This window comes from Cheilinus undulatus, linkage group 17, assembly GCF_018320785.1.
Source record: "Cheilinus undulatus linkage group 17, ASM1832078v1, whole genome shotgun sequence".
NCBI lineage: Eukaryota > Metazoa > Chordata > Actinopteri > Labriformes > Labridae > Cheilinus > Cheilinus undulatus.
Genome location: NC_054881.1, coordinates 3,084,368 through 3,104,283, shown reverse-complemented (window position 1 = coordinate 3,104,283; position 19,916 = coordinate 3,084,368). Strand labels below are relative to the sequence as shown.

The window sequence follows — 19,916 nt, the reverse complement described above, 5'->3', positions numbered from 1 at the left end:
GCAGAACACAACAGCAGGACAATAACCGTATAGATTCAGAGGGGCAAAAGAGAGCAGCGTTATGTGGAAGACACAAAGGAGCATCTGTGTGGAAAGGCCATCAGAGAGAGCTGCAAAAACAACAGTCAGAGCAGAGAATAACAAAGGAAATTGGACGTGAATATCACATAAACTAAGATCTTATGGATCCACACATCAGCTGCACATCTGTCCTGCACATTAACACACTGTCACTGCTAATGTGGTTGAATCTGTCCTCACTTAACTTTTCTTCAACTTCTGCATCCCCACTGTGGAGCATGGTGGTGGCAGCATCATGCTGTGGGGGTGCTTCTCAGCAGCCGGCCCTGAAAGATTTGTAAAGGCAGAGAGTAGAATGAATGCAGCAGAATATAGGAGAATCCTGGAGGACTTGGAGTCTTATTCAGGGATTCACTGACTGATTGTTCTTTACTTGTCATGAACACAAAGTTCCCAAACATTATGGGTTTTTTAAATCACTGCTGTATTGTTTCAATAGTTCATCACAAAGGTGCATGTTCCCTCCACAGCTCAGTATTACATAATCTATTCTGCCTTTTCTCCCTGGCTTTGCAGATAAAATCTGAAACAAGAAAGTTCTCTTTCTCTGCTAAACTTTTCCACAACCTTCCAGCCAGAAACTAATCAAGATTAATGGAAGACATTTTCCTGAAAAGAACATCCCTAAAGTCATCATAACTGGGACAGTTAAACAGGAAATGAATGCTGCTCAGTTTACCCAAACAACAAACTTCTCCTCTGGAGTGGCATGAATCCTAATGATTAACTTATAAAAGAAAAGCCTAGTATCAATAAAAGCTTGAATTTTCTGTACAGCGATCTGTGTCGTCTACCCTGGAATCTTCCTCTTCTAAAACATTTTCTAGACTCATCACCTGGATGCTAATTGCTTACGTTTTTAACAATATAATTTTGGGCCTTTTCCTTTATTTAGAGCAGTGGCTCTCAACCTTGGGGTCGAGACCCCATTTGGGGTCGCAGGACACTGAGATGGGGTCACCAGATGCCTTAAAAAAATTATCATTTTTTAAAAAATTACATTTACCACTTTACGCCAATTTGACCAAATTTTAATCACTTTTCATCACTTTATAACACAAAGTTTGCCAATTTTAGCAAATTTTTGCCACTTAAAACCCATTTGTCAATTTTATACCCTTTCCACCACTTTTTTCTGCCTGTTTCTGTCACTTCTAAACCAATTCTTGCCATTTTCTGCCTGTTGTTGCCTCATTATTGCCACCCCTTTTTGCTCAATAACCAGTTATCCCATTTTTGCCAAGTTATTTAATTTTTCATCCCAGTCCACCTAATTTCCCCCAAATTTTTGCACTTTAAAGCCATTTCAGCCACTTTTTTATCCCTTTTTTACCACTTTTTGTGCCTGTTTTTGCCAATTTCATCTGTTTTTGATTATTTTTTCCACTTTTGACTCATTTATGTTCTTCAAAAATCCAATTTCAACACCTTTTCAACCATTTTTTGCCATTATTAACTAATTTAAACAATTTTTCTCTCATTTTAAAAATGTTTTTTGACAAAAGTTCTTTTCATTTTGAGAAGGCTATTTACAACACATATGAATAGACAGAGATATTTGTTTTTCCTTGATAAGAGTGGTCATTATTTAGGTCAAATATGAAATATAGTTTTCACAGCTTAACTTTACAATGGATCATGAATTTCCTGACCTCCATGGGCCCCTGGTTTGGCTGGGTCCCAGAAACCTTCCCCTTTATTCCTCTTTATGGACGGTCTTGTCTCCACATGACTGTTCTTGAATGTTCATGGCTGTGTTCAACCAACTTCAGGTACAGTGGGGGTCCCCGGTCTCTGGCACCTTTATTTTTGGGCTGAAAAGGTTGAGTACCACTGATTTAGAGGAAGTGTACATGGGGAGCGACCTAACCCCTGGACCATCTGCACCCCGTCTTTCCTTTTTATTGAAAGAAAAGGTGCAGACTAGAAGCTTAAAGCTGATGCTGGACTACAGCTGCTGCTGCAGAGATACAGACCTGCAACGAATGCAGGAGATTTTTATTTATCTGTAACGTGCTTACTCTGTCAGAGAGAAGGATGAAATCACCTCTTCCTGTCTGTTCATCTTCAATTCTATCTCACTCAGCCAGTGGAAGATTTTCAGCCTCTTCTTCAGTCTCTGCCTTCCACTGCTACAGCTGTAAGATCAAGGGCGTGCCTTTTCCTGCATAATGAACAAAGTCTGTGTGAAAGGTGTTTTAAAATCAAGACATGCATTCCTCATACTCTCTGGATGATCAGGTCTTCTTCTGTGAAGGGTAGAGGACGCTCCTGCAACACAGCAGCTTAACTTTAGCCAGTGCTGCCTCTAAGTGGCTGAATCTGCACATTACAGCAACATTACCAGCTAGATAAGAACAGTATTTATAAGCTGAAAAGCAGAATTATAGAATACTGTGAGGGTTAACTTCTGTTTTTGAAGATTTTACATGCACAGATTAGCTTTAATGCGTTTTTTTAAGCATCTACAAAAACATTACTTTTAGGTCGAAACAACAGAAGACAATTCCTGGTTAAAACTCTGCAAAATACTGAATCCTACACTTCCCATGATGCAACACTGCCCTGTCCTTCTGACAGAGATCATGCTATTTGATCAAAGTCAGGAACAGTGTCTTAATAGACCTTTAACTGAGATTAACCTTCATGCATCCCTTTAATATTACAACTGTTTGTGTTCCTTTGGACCAAAATGGCTCATTTCATTCATCAGGCTATAAAAAATTATAATACACCAATATTTTTTAAACCTTTTTTTGTCCATTTTTAACCAACCCCTCCTTTAATAATAAATACCATAAATTCACAAATTGAACAATTTTAACCCCTTATGTGCCATTTCTGTCATGGAAATCCCGGGTGTTTAAGATGGGAAAAAATAAAAATATTAGTTATTTTCAATATACTGCATGCATACAAAAAAATCTGGTTATCAGAGCTTGGTATATGCCAATGATTTCCAGCAACATCAGTTTTCATGCATTATTTTCTATGCAAATCAAAATGTAAAAAACCCTGGCGTTTGTGTCCCTTTGGACCAAAATGGATCATTTCAAACATCACGCTATGAAAATATTCTATATTTTATTCAAACTTTTTATTGGTAATTTTTACCAGCCCCTCCTCTCAAGTAAATTCCATAAATTCACATGTTTGAACAATTTTAACCCCTTATGTGCCATTTCTGTCATGCAAATCCCTGGTGTTTTAGATTGGAAAAAAAATAAAACATTTTCAATATGCTGCATGCATACCAAAAAAAAAAATCTGTTTATCAGAGCTTGGTATATGCCCATGATTTCCAGCAACATCAGTTTTTATGCATTATTTTTGATGCAATTCAAATTGTTAAAAAAAAAACAAAAACTGACATTTGTGTCTTTTTGGACCAAAGTGGTTCATTTTATTTTATTTATGCTATAGAAATATTATACATTTTCTTTTTTTTCAAACAATTTTTATCTGTAATTTTAGTCCACCCCTCCACTTATAATAAATATAATAAATTTATAAGTGTGAACTTTTTTAACCCCTCATTGGCCATTTCTGTCATTGAAATCCCTGGTGTTTAAAATGGGAAAAATGAAAACATTACTCATTTAAAAAATTATAACCATTTATTGGCCATATTTGCATGTTATATGTTCAATATAGTAGACTCCGCCCCCCTCCAATTTTTGGCAACATTGGTTTTAATGCATTATTTTTTTCAAGGAACAAAAAATCAAATTATGATGGAAGTAAATCGGACCAAAATGGACACTAGGGATGTAAACGTCAGGACTTTGTACACAGTGCACTACAGGTATGGGGTATGAATTATGACAACATTTTTCAAAATGCCATTAAAGACAAAAATTGCTGGAGCTCATGTGTAAGGCTGTAAAACTCAAATTGGTGTGGAAACAAAAATGAAATTGTCCTAAAATGGTACAAAGGGACACAAGAAGGTTAAACACTTGGACCATCTCATCGTCTTCCTGCTGTCCCAATGTCTAAAGAATGAATCAGTTTCCCTTGGAGGACAGTTTGTTACCAGAGTTTGATTTAAACTGCGTCAAATGATGTTTTTTATTTTCTGAATAAATCCACAATCGAATCATTCTGGCACACAGAGGCTTAAATAAACTGATTGTTTATTAAAAATATCTTTATCAAATTTACACAGGGAGTCTATGTGTGTCTGATGAGTTTTTTCTCTGTATTTAAACAGTGATCAGTCCATTTTTCCAAGTCCAGAGAGAAGTGTGATGTTTGAATGAAATCAGAACGTCACCACTTTGGTCTGTTTAGGTTTGACCTTCTTCACTGGAATGTGGACTTCCTCGTAGTCTGCACTCATGTTATTGGACAGCCAGGAAACGGTCACCGAGTTCGCTGGAAGGAGAGAAATCAAAGATGAGACTCAGAGGAAGAAGAGCTCAGATTCTTGACAGCACTTGTATTTCCATCTTTCTGGCATAAAGGTCATCTAACAGCACTTTTCCTGTTCTTTATCTTCTGACAAACTCCAGTTTGCATTCAGACACATTTCACTGTGTCTGTGGTTTTGCTGTATAATGTTTGATTTTTTTCGTTCCTCTTAGGCTTCACAAACTTAGCTTTTAGGGCTGTTGTCATCCGAAGAAAATCTATGTTGACTGAATTCTAAATGGGCTTTCTGCAACATAATAAATCATTTTAACCTCTTTATGTTGAACTGAAATAACAGAGCCGACCAGCATCCATCCTCCTCTGCCCACGCTTACTGTGGAGCATCCTTATGAGATGCATCCTTCCTGTATAACTGTGCTAAAATGTCAGCGTGTGTCTGGGTTCTTCAGAGAGTGCAGTCACAAAATAACTTAATTTTTCTCTGAATCACCACTTTTTACAGTGATCTCTCTGTGTGATCGTCCGACCAGTGAGATTCTAGTCAGATCACAGCTCATCCACCAACTTACTGACCACAGGAGGTTGGCAACCTCAATAATTTGTTCCCAAAGACATGTTAAAGGATGATGGACCAATGAAAACCATGAAGATGTTGTTAAAGATGAAGACAGAAGAGACTCACTTGCAGCCTGGTGCTCTGGACAGTCCTTCTGAAAATGTTCCACTGAACCACAAACACGACAGCAGCCTCCTAGAAACACACAAATCATTATAATAATCAGTGTTTAGTTAGTTTCCATTCATCATCCAAGTGTAGAGAATGTTTACGTTTGTACCTTGTGCATAAAGTCCTTTTGGATTGTCCGGGCAGGCCCGTGACAAGTGTCCCGTCTGACCACAGATGAAGCATTTGGCATAGGGGTAATCGCCTGAAAGAATAAATATTAAGCTTTAACAGAGAAGCTTCAAACAAAAAGTCTTTAAGAAGGTTCTTCTGTCAGTCGTCCTCACCCAGAGCAGGGTCAACTTTAGCTCGACATTTCTGGATCTCGTGTTCTGTAGAGCCGCAGCGGTAACAGATCCCTCGGCCCATCTCCTCGTCTCTGTCGGCCTCGGGACAGTCGGCCAAACCGTGACCGGGTTTCCTGCAGTTGAAACACAGCTGGACGGGTGGAGGGAAAGAGGAGTCACGTCTCGTTGACATTTCAGAGTTTTAGCGCTATAATGTGTGTGATAAAAATATACAGGAAACGCTTCACATTTGAGTAAATCTCTCACCATTTTGTTCTTCTTGTCTTTCTGCCTCTTCATCCGTCTGTCCTCTCTCCTCTTGTCCTTCTTCAGAGCCGTCTCCACCTCCTCCCTGATCTCCCGTTCCTCCTCCAACCTCCCTCCTCCCTCTCCTTTAGGCAGAGGCTGTCCACTCTGTTTCAGATACTCCAGGAAGCCGTTTACATCCTCATTGTCATATTCCTTCTTCTTCTTATTTGTTTTTTTCACAGCTGATCCACCAGGCTGAGTCCCTCTCAGGTGGTCTCCTTGTTTAGCACCTTGAGATCCTCCTGATCCACCTTGATGACCTCCTCCTCCTCCTCTTCCTCCTCCTCCTCCTGCCTTTAGTCGACTCCATGGTGTGGCCTCTGCTGGTTTGTGTTTATGAATGTTGTTGGCTCTCGCCCACCTCGTCATGACTGCAGCTTCTGACTGAAAACAACAAAACAAAGTTAAAAACGATGCTGCAGAGCAATTTATTTAAAAAGTATTAAGTTAACAAGCGATAAAGGAAAACTGGATGATGTTACAGCTCTGACAAACATACAGTAACTTCCAAAACTGTCTAACTTTCATCCACTTGAGCAGCTGGACACAGGTAAGTTTATATAATAATCTAGACTCTTGATTAAATGTCTTCTCACAGACTTCATTTATGTTTGACTAGAAAACAACCTCTACAAAATCAAATCTCCAGCCCTTTTTATCAGGGATGTCCCGATCCTGATCACATGTATCAGATCGGGGCCAATACTAAGCATTTTTAATTGATTGGCAATTTGATCCGATCAGCCCAGCCGATCATTAACGTCAGCTGCCGTAAATGGAGCACAATTAAACGCACCAGTAACACACCAAAGCTGCAGTAGCAACATTAGCTTTCATGGGTTAAAAATATGAGTGGTGTGGAAAAACTTCAAACTTCAAAGCAACGGCCACTTGCAGCATCTGTAACACGGCTGTTTCACGAGGATGTAGCAGCAGAGCTGCATTTGACTTTACAAATTTGATCCGCCATCTACGATCAAATCATGCAGCAGAATACCGAGACTTTACAAGAGCAACAGGCAGCTTCACCTAAGATACACACCCTGGACTTTAAGAGAACAGAAAAGTACCCTCGAGAGATGGATAAGGCAAAAAGATAACAGGAAAGGTGGTCAAATTCATCACCTTGGACAACCAGCCCATCTCCGTGGTGGAGAATTTGGACTCACACTATGCCCTGCCATCTCCACGTTACATTACTGACGCTGCTTTACCGGAGCTGTACAACAAAGTAGGTGAGAGCATAGTAGAGAAAAGCAACTTCACTGCCGTTAGCTCTACTACAGATATTTGGAGCTCAGATGTTTGCCCCATGTTGCTGCTGAGTCTCTGAGAAATAAAAGTGAGGGGGATAAAGTGATGCAGCAGCTCTAGCTGCACTTTAGAAATGCCACTGAAATAAGAGTGCTTGTATTTGATATTTGGGATTTATTATATTGTTAATGTTTCGGTTCACGTTTCTGATTAGCTGCTACATTTTAATACAGATTGTTGTTGTTTTTTAACCTTTTTACAGTTAAACTGTTTACACCACTTTAAAGTGGAGTTGGGATGTTTTTAATTCATTTTTTAAGTTCAGTTTTTGTTGTGACTGATAGAGTCAAGTTAACTTCTGGGTAGAATTATAATATCTAAAATTCATTTATTGAATTCATCTGTTATTGTGACTATTGACTCTGTTACTCCACCTCTAAGTGAATCTGAGGTTATTTGAGTTCACGTTTCTGACTGTCAGGTCATTCAGCTGATTGTCTGAATACTAAACACTGCACTAAGTGAATATGTAAACTTATTTTTTGACACCATTCTGGGCAGAAATGTGATTTTATGTATTAAACAGGAACATTGGCTGTACTGAGATAAATGGAATAAGTCTGAGATATCTAGCAGTAACAGTTGAAACTGTAATCTAGGTAATGATGAGTATCGGATCGGGACTCGGTATCGGCAGATATTCAGTATTAAAAAATCGGATCGGGATCGGAGGATCGGGACAAACCTATTTTTTATCATTCTGTCCTCTGCTAGCCACTTTTGAAAAATTGGTTCTTGTAACTTTATCAAACTTTTTACAAAGTTTACTTGATAGTAGAGACTGAAAACAGTCTCATAGAGTGATTCTGTCAACAGGAAACAAAGTTAGAAAAACAACAGTCCACTAAAAGCAGCAATACAACCAGATGGCTGGTAAAAAGGTGGAGTTTTCAAACCTTTGGAAGGAAAAACAGAAATAATCAGTATTCTGATATATTTAGCAACACCTTTTAAATCCTAGTATCAATGTAATGTCATTAAAATATAGCTGGATTTGATTTTATCACTAATAAAATACTGCAAAAACTTTGTTGACATTTCCGCTGACTGCCTTTTAGCACGCTAGTTAGCAGCTAGCTTCGATTTTACGAGGAAAACAGTCTACGAGTGAGGTCCAACTCAAAACCAGGATAAATAAAGATTAAATATTACCATCTCTACCAGAATATGCAGTTAAAAAAAATTTAATAAAGGCAGAAGCAACGCTACCTTACAGAGAGTTCAACCCCATGTGTTTATAACTGTCCCGGAAGTCGTCCGTCTTCTTCTACGGTTTTCGCTGCTCAACAACCGGCGTGTCAGGCTCACTACTGCCACCACCAGCGTCCGTTAAATGAGCAGATTTATTTCTTGCGTTTACGTGGTTTTGAATACATTTAAAGGAAATTCCCGTTTCTGTTTGACGTGACAGGCTTTCGTATGTTTGCATCTTTTCTAACATCCGGGTCTTTCCTGCACTCAGGGCTATCTTGTGTACTCTGGGTATTTAAACACGCTTTAAAATGTTTGAACAGAGCTCAACCTGCAAAGTACAGCTGTGATATGAATATACAGGGGGGTAAAGAAGTCAGATATTTCCCTGTGAAATGTGGTAAATGTTTCTGAGTTTGCAGCTCCTCACAGCTGATTCTACTCAGCGTGACTAGCAGACACCTGTCTGCCTCCATGACCTCTGAGATCATGCTGCATGTGCTCCTCTCTGCTCTGCTGTTTGCTCAGCTCATGGGAAATGGTAAGACATCAACACAATCCACTGTTTAAATTAAATATATGGAAGCAAACGTTTGATTTCAGTGTGATCTGCTCCATTTCAGCTGACTGTGGTCCAATAAAGGAGGCTAAAAAAGGTACAGCCTGCTCTGATTTCTGTCCAGAATGATCTAAATGTTTACAGATTAGTGTTGATTTAATGGTTTTCTTTAAAGCCCTGCAGGAAGACTGGATCATGAGGGCTTTGCATTACATGGAGAGAAACCCAGAGACTCTAAATGGTGCGTCAAAGAAACATTTACATCTGCAGTTCTGCAAATTCTTAATATTGAATTTTACTTTCCTTCATTTTTGGAAGAGCTGATGAGCCAGGACTACACTCTGACAGAGGGAGACATTGTGCTGTCAGTAAGTCATTCTTCAGATCCAGTATAACGCCAGTAAAAATCGAAGTATTCTAAGGAAATCAAGTGTTTAGGATTTGCAAAGATTACATGCAAACTCCTGCACACCAAGTTTGAAATATTGGCAATGCATTTGTGCAGTTAAACAGAGCTCTCTCTCACACTTTCATTATGATTATGACAGACGATTGCATGGTTATTTTAAAGCATTAGTACAGTTTTAGCACTATGCCTGTTACTGAAATAACGAATATCTGATTCTTTTTAAAATATATGACCATAAAAGATATTTAAAATCTACAAATCTGGACATCCTCAATCAAAATGATCATTGGGAATTTTCAGGAAAAAACTGGCACTCTATAACATGTGATTCCATTTTTATAAGGAAAATTGCATGAAAACTCTCGACCACATTGGCGACATTTAGCTTCTGAAACATTGCTATCTTGTTTGTGCAAAGTAAGTTTTTAGGAGTTTGCTTGTAACTTTTGTTGGCCTCATTCCTCTTCTATTTATGTGTTTGAGGGAGTTTTTTTAAGGATCTGCTCTACTTATTTCTATTCATTATTAGAATAACAGAGATTGTGCCAGTTAAACACAACTTACCAGACTTAGAGAGTCACGTTTCAGTTAAAAGAGCTTTACAGTGTATTTGAAAAGTTCTAGGATCCCTACTGTGGATTATTTCTTTTTTAAATTTACAAAAAAATGTTGAAAACTCCTTATTATTGCCGAAATTTTACAAATACAGTGTTTAATTTAATTAGTTAGAGATCACAGAATTGTATGTACAATTCAGACTTTTTTCAGTGCTGGACTGGGAGAATAATTTAGCCCCGGCTTTTTTATTTGTTCCATGAAATTATTTCCCCGATCTACTACAAACTAAAGTAAATGCCATAGACCAGGGGTGTCAAACTCAATCACAGCAGGGGCCGAAATCTGAATCTAGGTCTAACCTGAGGGCCTAAAAGGGTCACAATTTAACCAAAAACTGTCAACCGTGTTTTCACAGGTAATGAATTATAGGGGAAATTAAACAGTGATGATAAATGTTTTAAAGATTTCTAAAAAAAAAAAAAAAAGTCGATATGATTAAATATCACAGCATCAATGCTACTGTGTCCATGTCAAACAAATGCTAAATAAATAAATAAATGAGTTAAAGGCTCAAAATCTGAGATGAAAAGTCATCTTTATAAGTCCCAAAGGTCAAAATACAACTTAAAAGTCAAAATAAGGTTTTAAAAGGCAAAAATATGAGATAGAGGCTTAAAACCATGAGTTTAAAGGTCAAGATATGAGATAAAATACAAAATCAAGAGTTTTAAAGGTCAAAAAGAGAAGACAAGATTCTAAACTGTGACTCTAAAAGGTCAAACTATGAGATAAAATTCTAGTTCTGGAGTTTAAAAAGTGAAAATATGGGATTAAAAGTCAAAGTTAGGAGTTTAAAATGTCACGATATGATTTAAAATGAAAAATTGTGAACCTAAATGGTCACAATATGAGAGAAAAGGTCAAAATTATGAATTTAAAAGGTCAAAATATGAAAAAAAGTTTAAATTCCTAAGTTTACGTCATAATCTTGGGATGCAAAATCAAAATATGAAATGAAAACACAAATTAATTTCTTCCCCTCATTCCTGACTATTTCTACTCTCTACTTTTTCAGACTTTATACCTTAACAAGGTTTTTTTTTTAAATCTTCAAGGTTAAATTTACATTTTTATACTGGAGGAAATCTGCAGGCCTTATTCGGGTGAGCCACTTCTAATTTAAATATGAAATGATTTTGCAGGCCGGGTAAAACTGCACTCTGGGCCGCATTTGGCCCCTGGACCTTGAGTTTGACACCTGTGCCATAGACAAATGCTTTTTAAAGTGTCGGCCTTAGAGGTCATTAACATTGACCAAAAACCTGGTAACAAAACACAGACAGATTTTATTGTCTTCCTCACGTGACCTTTTTATCATGTATTTTGTTTGACATTAACAACCGGTGTCATGGTTTCACTGGTGCTGGACTGACTGGTGACACTGTTAACCATTCTGCTTGCTTCCTGATCTTAAGAATTTATCGTGTCTCTGGAGACATTAAAGGTCACATATTATGTAATGGAAAAGCACTTGGAGAGCGCAGACCTCCACCATTAGCCCTATCTCCCAATAGTGAAGAATCCTTTAAAAAAATTCCTGGATCCAGATCACTCCCAAAATCTAATAAGTTCTTCCTTATGCCATTTGTGACATTTCCTGAAAATGTCATCAAAGTCCGTTCATGACTTTTTGAGTTATGTTGCTAACAAACAAACTAACAAACAAACCCTCCTTATCACATAACCCCTCTGGCGGAGGTAAAAATAAACTTTTTCATGCTTTTCTAATGTAAGTATGTGCCCCTGGCCTGTCCACAATCCCCTCAAGTACCAGAAAAATCCCCCCACCTCCTTTATCCACCTTGTAAGTGTGTGCTGAAACAAGCCACTCTCAGATTTTCCCCTCATGATGTCATGTGGGGAGTTAACCCCACCCCCAGGTTCGGTTGGCCGTCCCTGCTTGGAAAAAAGTTCTGCCCTCCTCTCAAGCTGAGAGGAGGATCGTGAAAGCCATATCCATTAAAGGCCAGCTCAAACTACACAAATTCAGCCAGATTTAAGCCCGACTGTGATGTCGCAGCTCGTCGTCAAAACTCAGGCCCTATTTTGAGAGTCGGGAACGACAAACGGTCTTGTAGTGTGACATAATTCATGACGCGTTCAAGACTCATTACGATTCCTCACGAGCACAATTCAACAAGACTAGCATGTCAGAATTTTTTGTACATCATCGTCTAGTTTGACACCCTGACCTGACGTCAGCGACATGAATCCTGATGTCCAACAACAGGAGAACATTTACTCTTTATCTTTGCATCATCATTTACAAGATTTACCACTTTATCCCCTTTTATTTCTTAAACTATGTGAATTTTGTTTTTTTTTTTCACGTTATCACATGCATACCTTAACCTCTATCTGGAGAGCCAGTCCATATTGTCCTCCTCTTCATACATCCATACTTATTATCCATTATCCAATCCATCATTGCTTCTTATTTTCCTTTTTTGAGCAAAAGACCGCTACAATCACACGGAGCGCTCCTGTAGTAGAGTGATTGACACTATTTGGCCCGCCCCCCGACAATCTGTGAACTCGCACTCAGGCTGTCGGCCAAGACGGGACAAGATTTTGGTCGCACAGTGTGGCACGGTGCTGTCGTGAGCGACCAAACAAATCGTGTAGTCTGAGCCAGCCTTAAGCCACATCAATTTCCTGATAGGGGTGGAGTTGGGGTGGAGTCAGACAGCTCAGTAACATTTAAAGCCACAGACACAGAAACAGCTCTGAGCAGGGCTGAAACAGAGGAGCTTTCAGACATACAAAAATCCAGTACTGGAGTGTTTTCTCAGCAAACTTCACAGGCATGTTTTGGGGACCTCTGAGACCGATATAAACTTGTCTTGGAGGGATCAAATATGTGACCTTTAATGCTACCTGGGGAAGAGTCTGCTGGGTCGTAAAGTATGTAACTTTGCAAAGCACATGGGATTTCCAGATTCCACGTCTGCCTACAGGTAAATCCATCTTGCAAATCTCCAATCTGAATTGATTGTGCCCTGTTTGCAATGAGCCTGACCAGCCAGCTTCATTTGAGGAAAATGAGGCAGTAGATGCACACGGGTTTGACTGTAGTGGAAGCCAATGACTGCAGCTGGTGTAGCAACTAGTTCGGATGTAGCTATAAGCGGCAGTTTTATCAGAACTGGATCACATTTCTTTATTAAAACGAGAGAAAAGAACCGTGCAATCTTTTTGTGACCCAACAAAAACTTTCCAAGTAATGTTAATGTGTCCAAAAGCAAAGCATTTACACTGAAATTTCCTGTTTATATAGCAGAAATATAAAAAACAAAAGGTAAAAATTTGAGTCTCATGTTATGATGTCCTCTCAGGCTGACAGGAACGCCGTGGAGAGTGTCTGGATGACCCGTGAGATCCCATACCTCATCACTGAAGACTTGGGTAGGGCCATTGGTCCCTAATGAGGACATGAATGAACTGTCAGATATATATTTATGAAGCACTGTTGTGTTTTCAGCCAGCAGGACAGAGGACATCCTGTCTGCAATGGCGATGCTGTCTGAGCACACCTGTGTGAAGTTCCACAACAGGACGTCCGAGACAAACTACCTGATATTCAAACCCAGTAAAGGGTAGGAGAACGGACTGTGTGCAGAAATGTTTCTAATGATAGTATGACGTTCAGACCTTCCTTGTCTTCTGTTTTAAAGCTGTGCGTCGTACGTGGGCTTCATCGGAGGAGAGCAGCCCGTGTTTGTGGGGCCGCCGTGCACCGTGGGTAATATCGTCCACGAGATCCTTCACGCTCTGGGCTTTCACCACGAACACACAAGGGAGGATCGAGAGAAGTACATCACCGTCCTGAACCATAACATCATGGAAGGTCAGCATTCTGTTTTAGACTCTCTAAATTCAGAGAACATGTATGAACAACAACTCTCTGTGCCTAAATCTGATTTTGAGTGAAACTATGTGATTTATTCTTTCAGGGATGGAGAGAAACTTTGAAAAGAAACCTGGAGAAACATTTGGACTTCCTTATGACATCATTTCCATCATGCACTACGGCAGGTAGACTATCTAAAACATGCAAACATTTTTTTTCTTTCCATGAGGCTGATTTTATCGCCATCATTCTTCCTGCATCAGAGAGTTTTTCTCGTCCAACGGCCTGCCCACCATCGTACCAAAGGGCGACGTGATGGAGATGGGACAGAGAGTCAAACTGACAGACATGGACATCCAGAGAGTCAGACACCTCTACAGCTGTGGTGAGATGCCTTGGTGTATTTAAAAAAATGTTTTGGTGTCATTAAAATGCCTCAGTGTTATAATAATGCATTTAGCATAAATAAAACCAATAAATGACTTGGTACTCATACCCTCAACCATGATCAGCTGATAGCCAGCTGATCCTAATGATCACCTCCCAGCTCCTGCAGCCAATCACAGCTCATTCTCTCAACACAGCGGTGTGTTTAAATATGACGACCTCCACCCCAGCCTCCTCCTTTATAGCATAAAGCTCCACCTCCTCCACCCCATCCTCCTCCTTTATAGCATAAAGCTCCACCTCCTCCACCCCAGCCTCCTCCTTTATAGCATAAAGCTCCACCTCCTCCACCCCAGCCTCCTCCTTTATAGCATAAAGCTCCACCTCCTCCACCCCAGCCTCCTCCTTTATAGTGTAAAGCTCCACCTCCTCCACCCCAGCCTCCTCCTTTATAGCATAAAGCTCCACCTCCTCCACCCCAGCCTCCTCCTTTATAGCATAAAGCTCCACCTCCTCCACCCCAGCCTCGTCCTTTATAGCATAAAGCTTCACCTCCTCCACCCCAGCCTCCTCCTTTATAGCATAATCTTCACCTCCTCCACCCCAGATGGGATATCAATTTTTTTCCAGCAAGTTCTGGGTCCGCCCCGGGCTCCCCTCCTTGTTAGATGCACCCAGAAGACCTCCAAAGGGAGGTGACCAGGAGGCATCCTGATCAGATAACTGAACCACCTTAACTGGCTCCTTTTGATGGCAGGGGTTAGTGGCTCTACTTCCAGATCCCCCCCAGATGTTTGAGCTTAGACACTCTGGAGAAAACTCCTTTTGGCCACTTGTGTCCGTAATCTCATTCATTTGGTCACTACCCCTAGTTCATGACTGTAGGTGAGAGTTGCAGCAAAGATCGACTGGTAAATGAAAAGCTTTTCCTTCCGGCTCAGAGTCCTCTTCATCACAGCCCTGTACAATGCCTGCAAAACTGCCAACGCAGCACCAATCCAAGAATGCCGACAAGACTCTCCCTTTCGTTATGTAGAGACCCGATGGCTCACTGAATTTCTTATGTTTTGTAAAATAAATCTTTGTTGGAATATTTCTGTTTTTAACATTTTTTGCTTTCAGTAACATGTTTTTGCATTTGACCACCAGGGCCACCATACCATTGAACTTTATAATTTTATAGATCAAAAGGAAACTTCCTTGCAAGAGCACGCTGTTATTTTATTGTTCCTGTCACCTAATCTTTACTTTTTCTTTAACCAGAAAATATGGAATTATTTTCCAAAAATGCAATCATAATACAATCTTTTTTATACAGATTTTTTTTTGTAAAAGTGCTTAATTCTTGTAAAACTGAAAGTACACAGAGTAATATTGCAAGAAAACAAAACAAGCAATGAGAAAAATGTGTGAAATCAAAGCCATAAGACCAGACTCACCAACAGGATGTTCAATAAATTCAAGAAAAATCATGAAATGCCTTCAGACAAAAGTTTTTCTATTATTTTAGAACGAAAAGCCAAATATGACACAAAGAATTGTGCAGGTGTTTTATGCAAGATTGAGCAGAAGTTCAGGGTTTTAGTTTGCATGATTGAAACCTTGGCAGGAGCAAGACCATGAAGGCAAAAGTCAGTCAATCAGGGACTGACAAGAAAATATAGGAAAAATGATTTTGTAGCAATAATTTGTTTTTGTTAAATTAACTATTTCAGTCCAGTGAGTGCATATTGTTTTATTGCATTGAAGTTTTTGCACGTTTAACTTTCTTTGCATCTCCCTGTTTTTTTTTTTCCCCAGACTTCCCAGAAAACACTCTGGAGATTGAGAGCAGTGAGGTAGTGCAGCAGGAGGATGCTCACTGGTCCAGATTCATATACAGCGATGAGATTTCTGCAGACAAAACAGAGGAAAATCACAAGACTGCAACCACCCGTCCATCTGCAGCGATGCAGCAGCAGACTGCTGCCTCTAGGGGGTGCAAGAACACCAGCTGAGAGACTGAAGTTTATATGAATAAAAGCAACAAGAGACACCTGGATGTGAAGGATTTGTCTTGATTTACAGCTTCTATAAGAGGCAGGCAAGCTTCTTTAGCTTAGAGCATCACTCCCTGAGAGCAAAAGCATCCCTGAGCTGATGTAGTCAAAGTCTCAGCCTCAGGTGGAAGAAAAACTGTAAAAGTGGTGCAGCATTCTCAGCTTTCTGAACTGAAAATATCACGCCAAGAGCACAAAAAGCAGCTTTGAGAGGATAAACTAAGTATTTTTATTATTTTAATGGTTATTTGTTAGGACTGAGATGGTCATAGTTTTTGATGTTTAGACACTTTTTAGCACCTCGTGGTTTTAAATGATGCATTAAAAAATATTCAGAGATTCATATTTGGACCAAAATCTCCTGAAAACTTTTGTAACTAAAATATTTCCAATTTATGTCTGCAATTTAGAGAGTGTGCAGGAGTTTGCCTGCTTTTTAATTACTCAAAAGAAGAAAAATCGCAATACTGTCATTTTAATGATAAAAAAAAAACCCAACAAAAGCTAAAAAAAAAATCTGATTCTGGCAAAATATGGGAGGTAAAAATGGTGAAAAGCAGTAAAAAAAAATGCAAAATTTGGTTAAAAATGGCTAAATTTGGTTAAAAAAAGGCAAAAGTGGGCAGCTGATTGGTGAAAAGCAGTTAAAAAGTGGCATAACTAGGGGAATTAGGTTCTAAAGTCAGTTGTAAGGATTTATCAGGGGCCATTCTTTGGGTTTATCAGAGTCCATTCTCTGGGTTTATCAGAGTCCATTCTCTGGGTTTATCAGGGTCCATTCTCTGGGTTTATCAGGGGCCATTCTCTGGGTTTATCAGAGTCCATTCTCTGGGTTTATCAGAGTCCATTCTCTGGGTTTATCAGGGGCCATTCTCTGGGTTTATCAGAGTCCATTCTCTGGGTTTATCAGAGTCCATTCTCTGGGTTTATCAGAGTCCATTCTCTGGGTTTATCAGGGGCCATTCTCTGGGTTTATCAGGGGCCATTCTCTGGGTTTATCGGGGGCCATTCTCTGGGTTTATCAGTGGCCATTCTCTGGGATTATCGGGGGTCATTCTCTGGGCTTGTCAGGGGCCATTCTTTGGGTTTATCAGGGGCCATTCTCTGGGTTTATCAGGGGCCATTCTCTGGGTTTATCAGGGGCCATTCTCTGGGTTTATCAGGGGCCATTCTCTGGGTTTATCAGGGGCCATTCTCTGGGTTTATCGGGGGTCATTCTCTGGGTTTATCAGGGGCCATTCTCTGGGTTTATCAGGGGCCATTCTCTGGGTTTATCAGGGGCCATTCTCTGGGTTTATCAGGGGCCATTCTCTTGGTTTATCAGGGGCCATTCTCAGCTGATCGGGGTCATTAACGTTGTTTATCAGGGCCATTCTTCTGGGTTTATCAGGGTGCAGCTGATGAGTGTTGGATCTGAAACTTTATGAGTGTATATCTTCATGCAGCTCTAAATGTTTTATGTGCAGAGCGGGGAGAGTTTAGGAGCGGCTGTGTGAATAGATTTCTTGTTTATTGAGTCATTAGTGTTAACAGATGTGTTAATATTAATGCTGAGTGATTTCTAGACTTATAAATACAGACATGAGCATGGATGTTGTTGTCCTCATTGTGTCACCATGATTTACAGTCTGGGTCCTCTGACAGTTCCTCTGTTTGTCTTCAGTCTGATATCAGAGTAAATGTCAGACTCATTTTCCCCCAGACGACAAACTCAGCAGAAGAGGGTCAATATTTGGTCGTCAGCTGATCCTTGACCAGAACGTGGCATTCTGGGACGTTTTAAACCACTAAAACTACGCTCAAGGAAAAAGTTAAAGGGATTCAAACGACTGGCTCATCTTAGGAGGAAAAAATTAGAAACAACTCTGACTTCTGCTTTTTATTCTGCAGAAAATGGTGGAGACAGACATGGTTATGTATAAATGTAATAGAGCCACCATCTCAGAGAGTCTGAACCCAGCAGGAAGAGTTTTAGGATCATTGTAGGTTTGTCACCAGTATGAGTCAGAATAAATACAGCTTTATTTAATCATAATTGTTTAAACTAACACACTTAAAGGTCACTGTGTCACTAAAGACAAGGTTTATTGGCTTCTTGTACACATAATTTAGTTTTTACATCATAATTATAAAAATTAGTTTAACCTCATTCAAACAAACTGAGTTTTAAACACACACAATGCCTCCTTTTTATTTTTAGCTGGATCAGAATCAAACGAAATGACATCTGCCGGCTGTTTGTGACACAGTTAGAGGACTGTAAGTCTGAAGACTTATTTTTGGACTTTATTCAAAGAGGACGACAAAGAATAAAGTCAGAAAAAGGGATGAGAGAGTCGGACTTGAATCCACAAGCCTACACAGGGCACAGGCCATCTGCACCACAGTGGAAGGACTTTCAGGAAGTTTGCACCCATGAGACTTGTGATAAAAGCCTCTGAAAGAACGGTTACTCAGACTCTGGTGTTTACAGAGATGCTTAGGTTAAAATCTGGCACTTTGCTACCCAGCCGACATCTCCATGATGCACATGGCTGCCATCGAAGACCGGTCCAATCCACCTTGTATGTGGGGATCTGGATATCCAGCAGCTGACCCTCCATATCCCCGCTGTCCTGAACATGTCAGCACCAGACACACGGTCTGACAACAATTTTTAAAAAATGCACCAAAGCTTAGTCGTCCCAAAGAGGCCACCAAACAGGGACAGCTCTCTGGGGCCATGGAGTTCAGAAAAGTCATGGCCCATTATAAAGTTGATCTGTGATAACCATATTTATTTTTAACCTGAATAATACACACTCTGAGCTGAGCAACAAAAATCTATTTCAATCATTAATGCTGAAGTACAATGTGGCATTTTTATTACAGATTTAAACCGTATGAAGGGGCACGTTAAAATAAAGGTAAGTTCTGTCAGACTCCATAGCTAGGCCGTAAAAATGTCAGGATGCACTACTCTCATTGTAACAGAGACAAAAACATGGGTGAAAAGTGGCAAAATGAAGTGGCAAAAATGGGAAATGCAGCAAAAAAACTGGGGATTAACTTGGCAAATACTGGTGGGGTTGACATAAAAATGTGTCAAAGCAGTAAAAAGTGGCAAACATGGGTGAAAATTGGAAAAAAAAAAAGTGGTTACAACTTGTTAAAATTAGAAGAAGATTTTGCAGAAATTGGCAAATAGTGACAAATATGAGAAAAAAGTGGCAAATTAAAAGTTGCAAAAAATGGTGACAAAAGAAAATGCATAGCAAAAGAACAAAAACAATGCAAAAATGGACGAAAAGTGGGAAAAATTGGTTGGAAAGCAGCAAAAAGTTGCGAAAAAAGGGTGAAAAAATCAAAAGGAGGGTAAAACATTGAAAAAGTTAGAAAAGATGTTGAAGAGATGAGCTAAGAGTGGCAAAAATTGCAAATATGGGCAAAAAGTGGTCAATAAAAAGCTACAAAAATGGATAAAAAATGGTGACAAAAGAGAAAATGGCAAAGTCACAAAAAATACAAAGAAAATGGACAAAAAGTGGCAAAGAAAAATGTTGAAAAAATGGCCAAAAAAGGATTAAAGTGGCAAAAAGAAAAAAATAGCAAAAATGGATGAAAAATGGCAAAAAAAAAAAAAAAAAAAATCGTCAAAAATGAGCAAAGCAGCAAGAAACATGTAAAATGAACATTAATTTGGCAAATACTGGTGGAGGTGACAAAAAATTGTGTGAAAGCAGTAAAAAATGGCAAAAATTGGTGAAAATTGGAAAAAAGTGGCCAAAACATGTA

The 19,916-nt window shown here is 39.4% G+C and overlaps 2 protein-coding genes across 4 annotated transcripts; one reads left to right on the top strand and one right to left on the bottom strand.

The window, feature by feature from the left end:
• Positions 1-4,200: 4,200 nt before the first annotated feature.
• On the bottom strand, positions 4,201-8,387 carry zcchc9 (zinc finger, CCHC domain containing 9). Of its 3 annotated transcripts, none has more exons than XM_041811765.1 (6): positions 8,299-8,387; positions 5,734-6,159; positions 5,467-5,617; positions 5,292-5,384; positions 5,138-5,206; positions 4,201-4,458 (listed from the first exon to the last, which is right to left on the bottom strand). In XM_041811765.1, the coding sequence occupies exons 2-6, from the start codon at positions 6,142-6,144 to the stop codon at positions 4,346-4,348; spliced, it is 837 nt and encodes a 278-aa protein (XP_041667699.1). In that variant the 5' UTR covers positions 6,145-6,159; positions 8,299-8,387; the 3' UTR covers positions 4,201-4,345. The 3 variants fall into 3 exon arrangements, with proteins under 3 accessions (XP_041667699.1, XP_041667700.1, XP_041667701.1); XM_041811766.1 differs by having other exon boundaries at positions 8,304-8,385; XM_041811767.1 differs by having other exon boundaries at positions 5,734-6,155; positions 8,299-8,368.
• A 177-nt stretch (positions 8,388-8,564) lies between these two features.
• On the top strand, positions 8,565-16,138 carry LOC121525665 (low choriolytic enzyme). The gene is made up of 10 exons (XM_041811764.1): positions 8,565-8,821; positions 8,904-8,936; positions 9,015-9,080; positions 9,158-9,207; positions 13,202-13,271; positions 13,348-13,462; positions 13,541-13,713; positions 13,820-13,901; positions 13,980-14,101; positions 15,904-16,138. Exons 1-10 carry the CDS (start codon positions 8,755-8,757, stop codon positions 16,098-16,100), a joined length of 975 nt encoding a protein of 324 aa, XP_041667698.1. The 5' UTR covers positions 8,565-8,754; the 3' UTR covers positions 16,101-16,138.
• The last annotated feature ends 3,778 nt before the right edge of the window (positions 16,139-19,916 follow it).

Bases quoted from the DNA above. Each gene is read 5' to 3' on its own strand.
- LOC121525665 (XM_041811764.1), top strand. From the start codon at position 8,755: ATGACCTCTGAGATCATGCTGCATGTGCTCCTCTCTGCTCTGCTGTTT. The intron at 8,822-8,903 runs GTAAGACATCAA...GCTCCATTTCAG, and splicing joins TGCTCAGCTCATGGGAAATG to CTGACTGTGGTCCAATAAAG. The intron at 9,208-13,201 runs GTAAGTCATTCT...ATGTCCTCTCAG, and splicing joins AGGGAGACATTGTGCTGTCA to GCTGACAGGAACGCCGTGGA.
- zcchc9 (XM_041811765.1), bottom strand. From the start codon at position 6,144: ATGACGAGGTGGGCGAGAGCCAACAACATTCATAAACACAAACCAGCA. The intron at 5,618-5,733 runs GTGAGAGATTTA...CCACCCGTCCAG, and splicing joins AAGACAAGAAGAACAAAATG to CTGTGTTTCAACTGCAGGAA. The intron at 5,385-5,466 runs GTGAGGACGACT...TTATTCTTTCAG, and splicing joins TAAAGTTGACCCTGCTCTGG to GCGATTACCCCTATGCCAAA.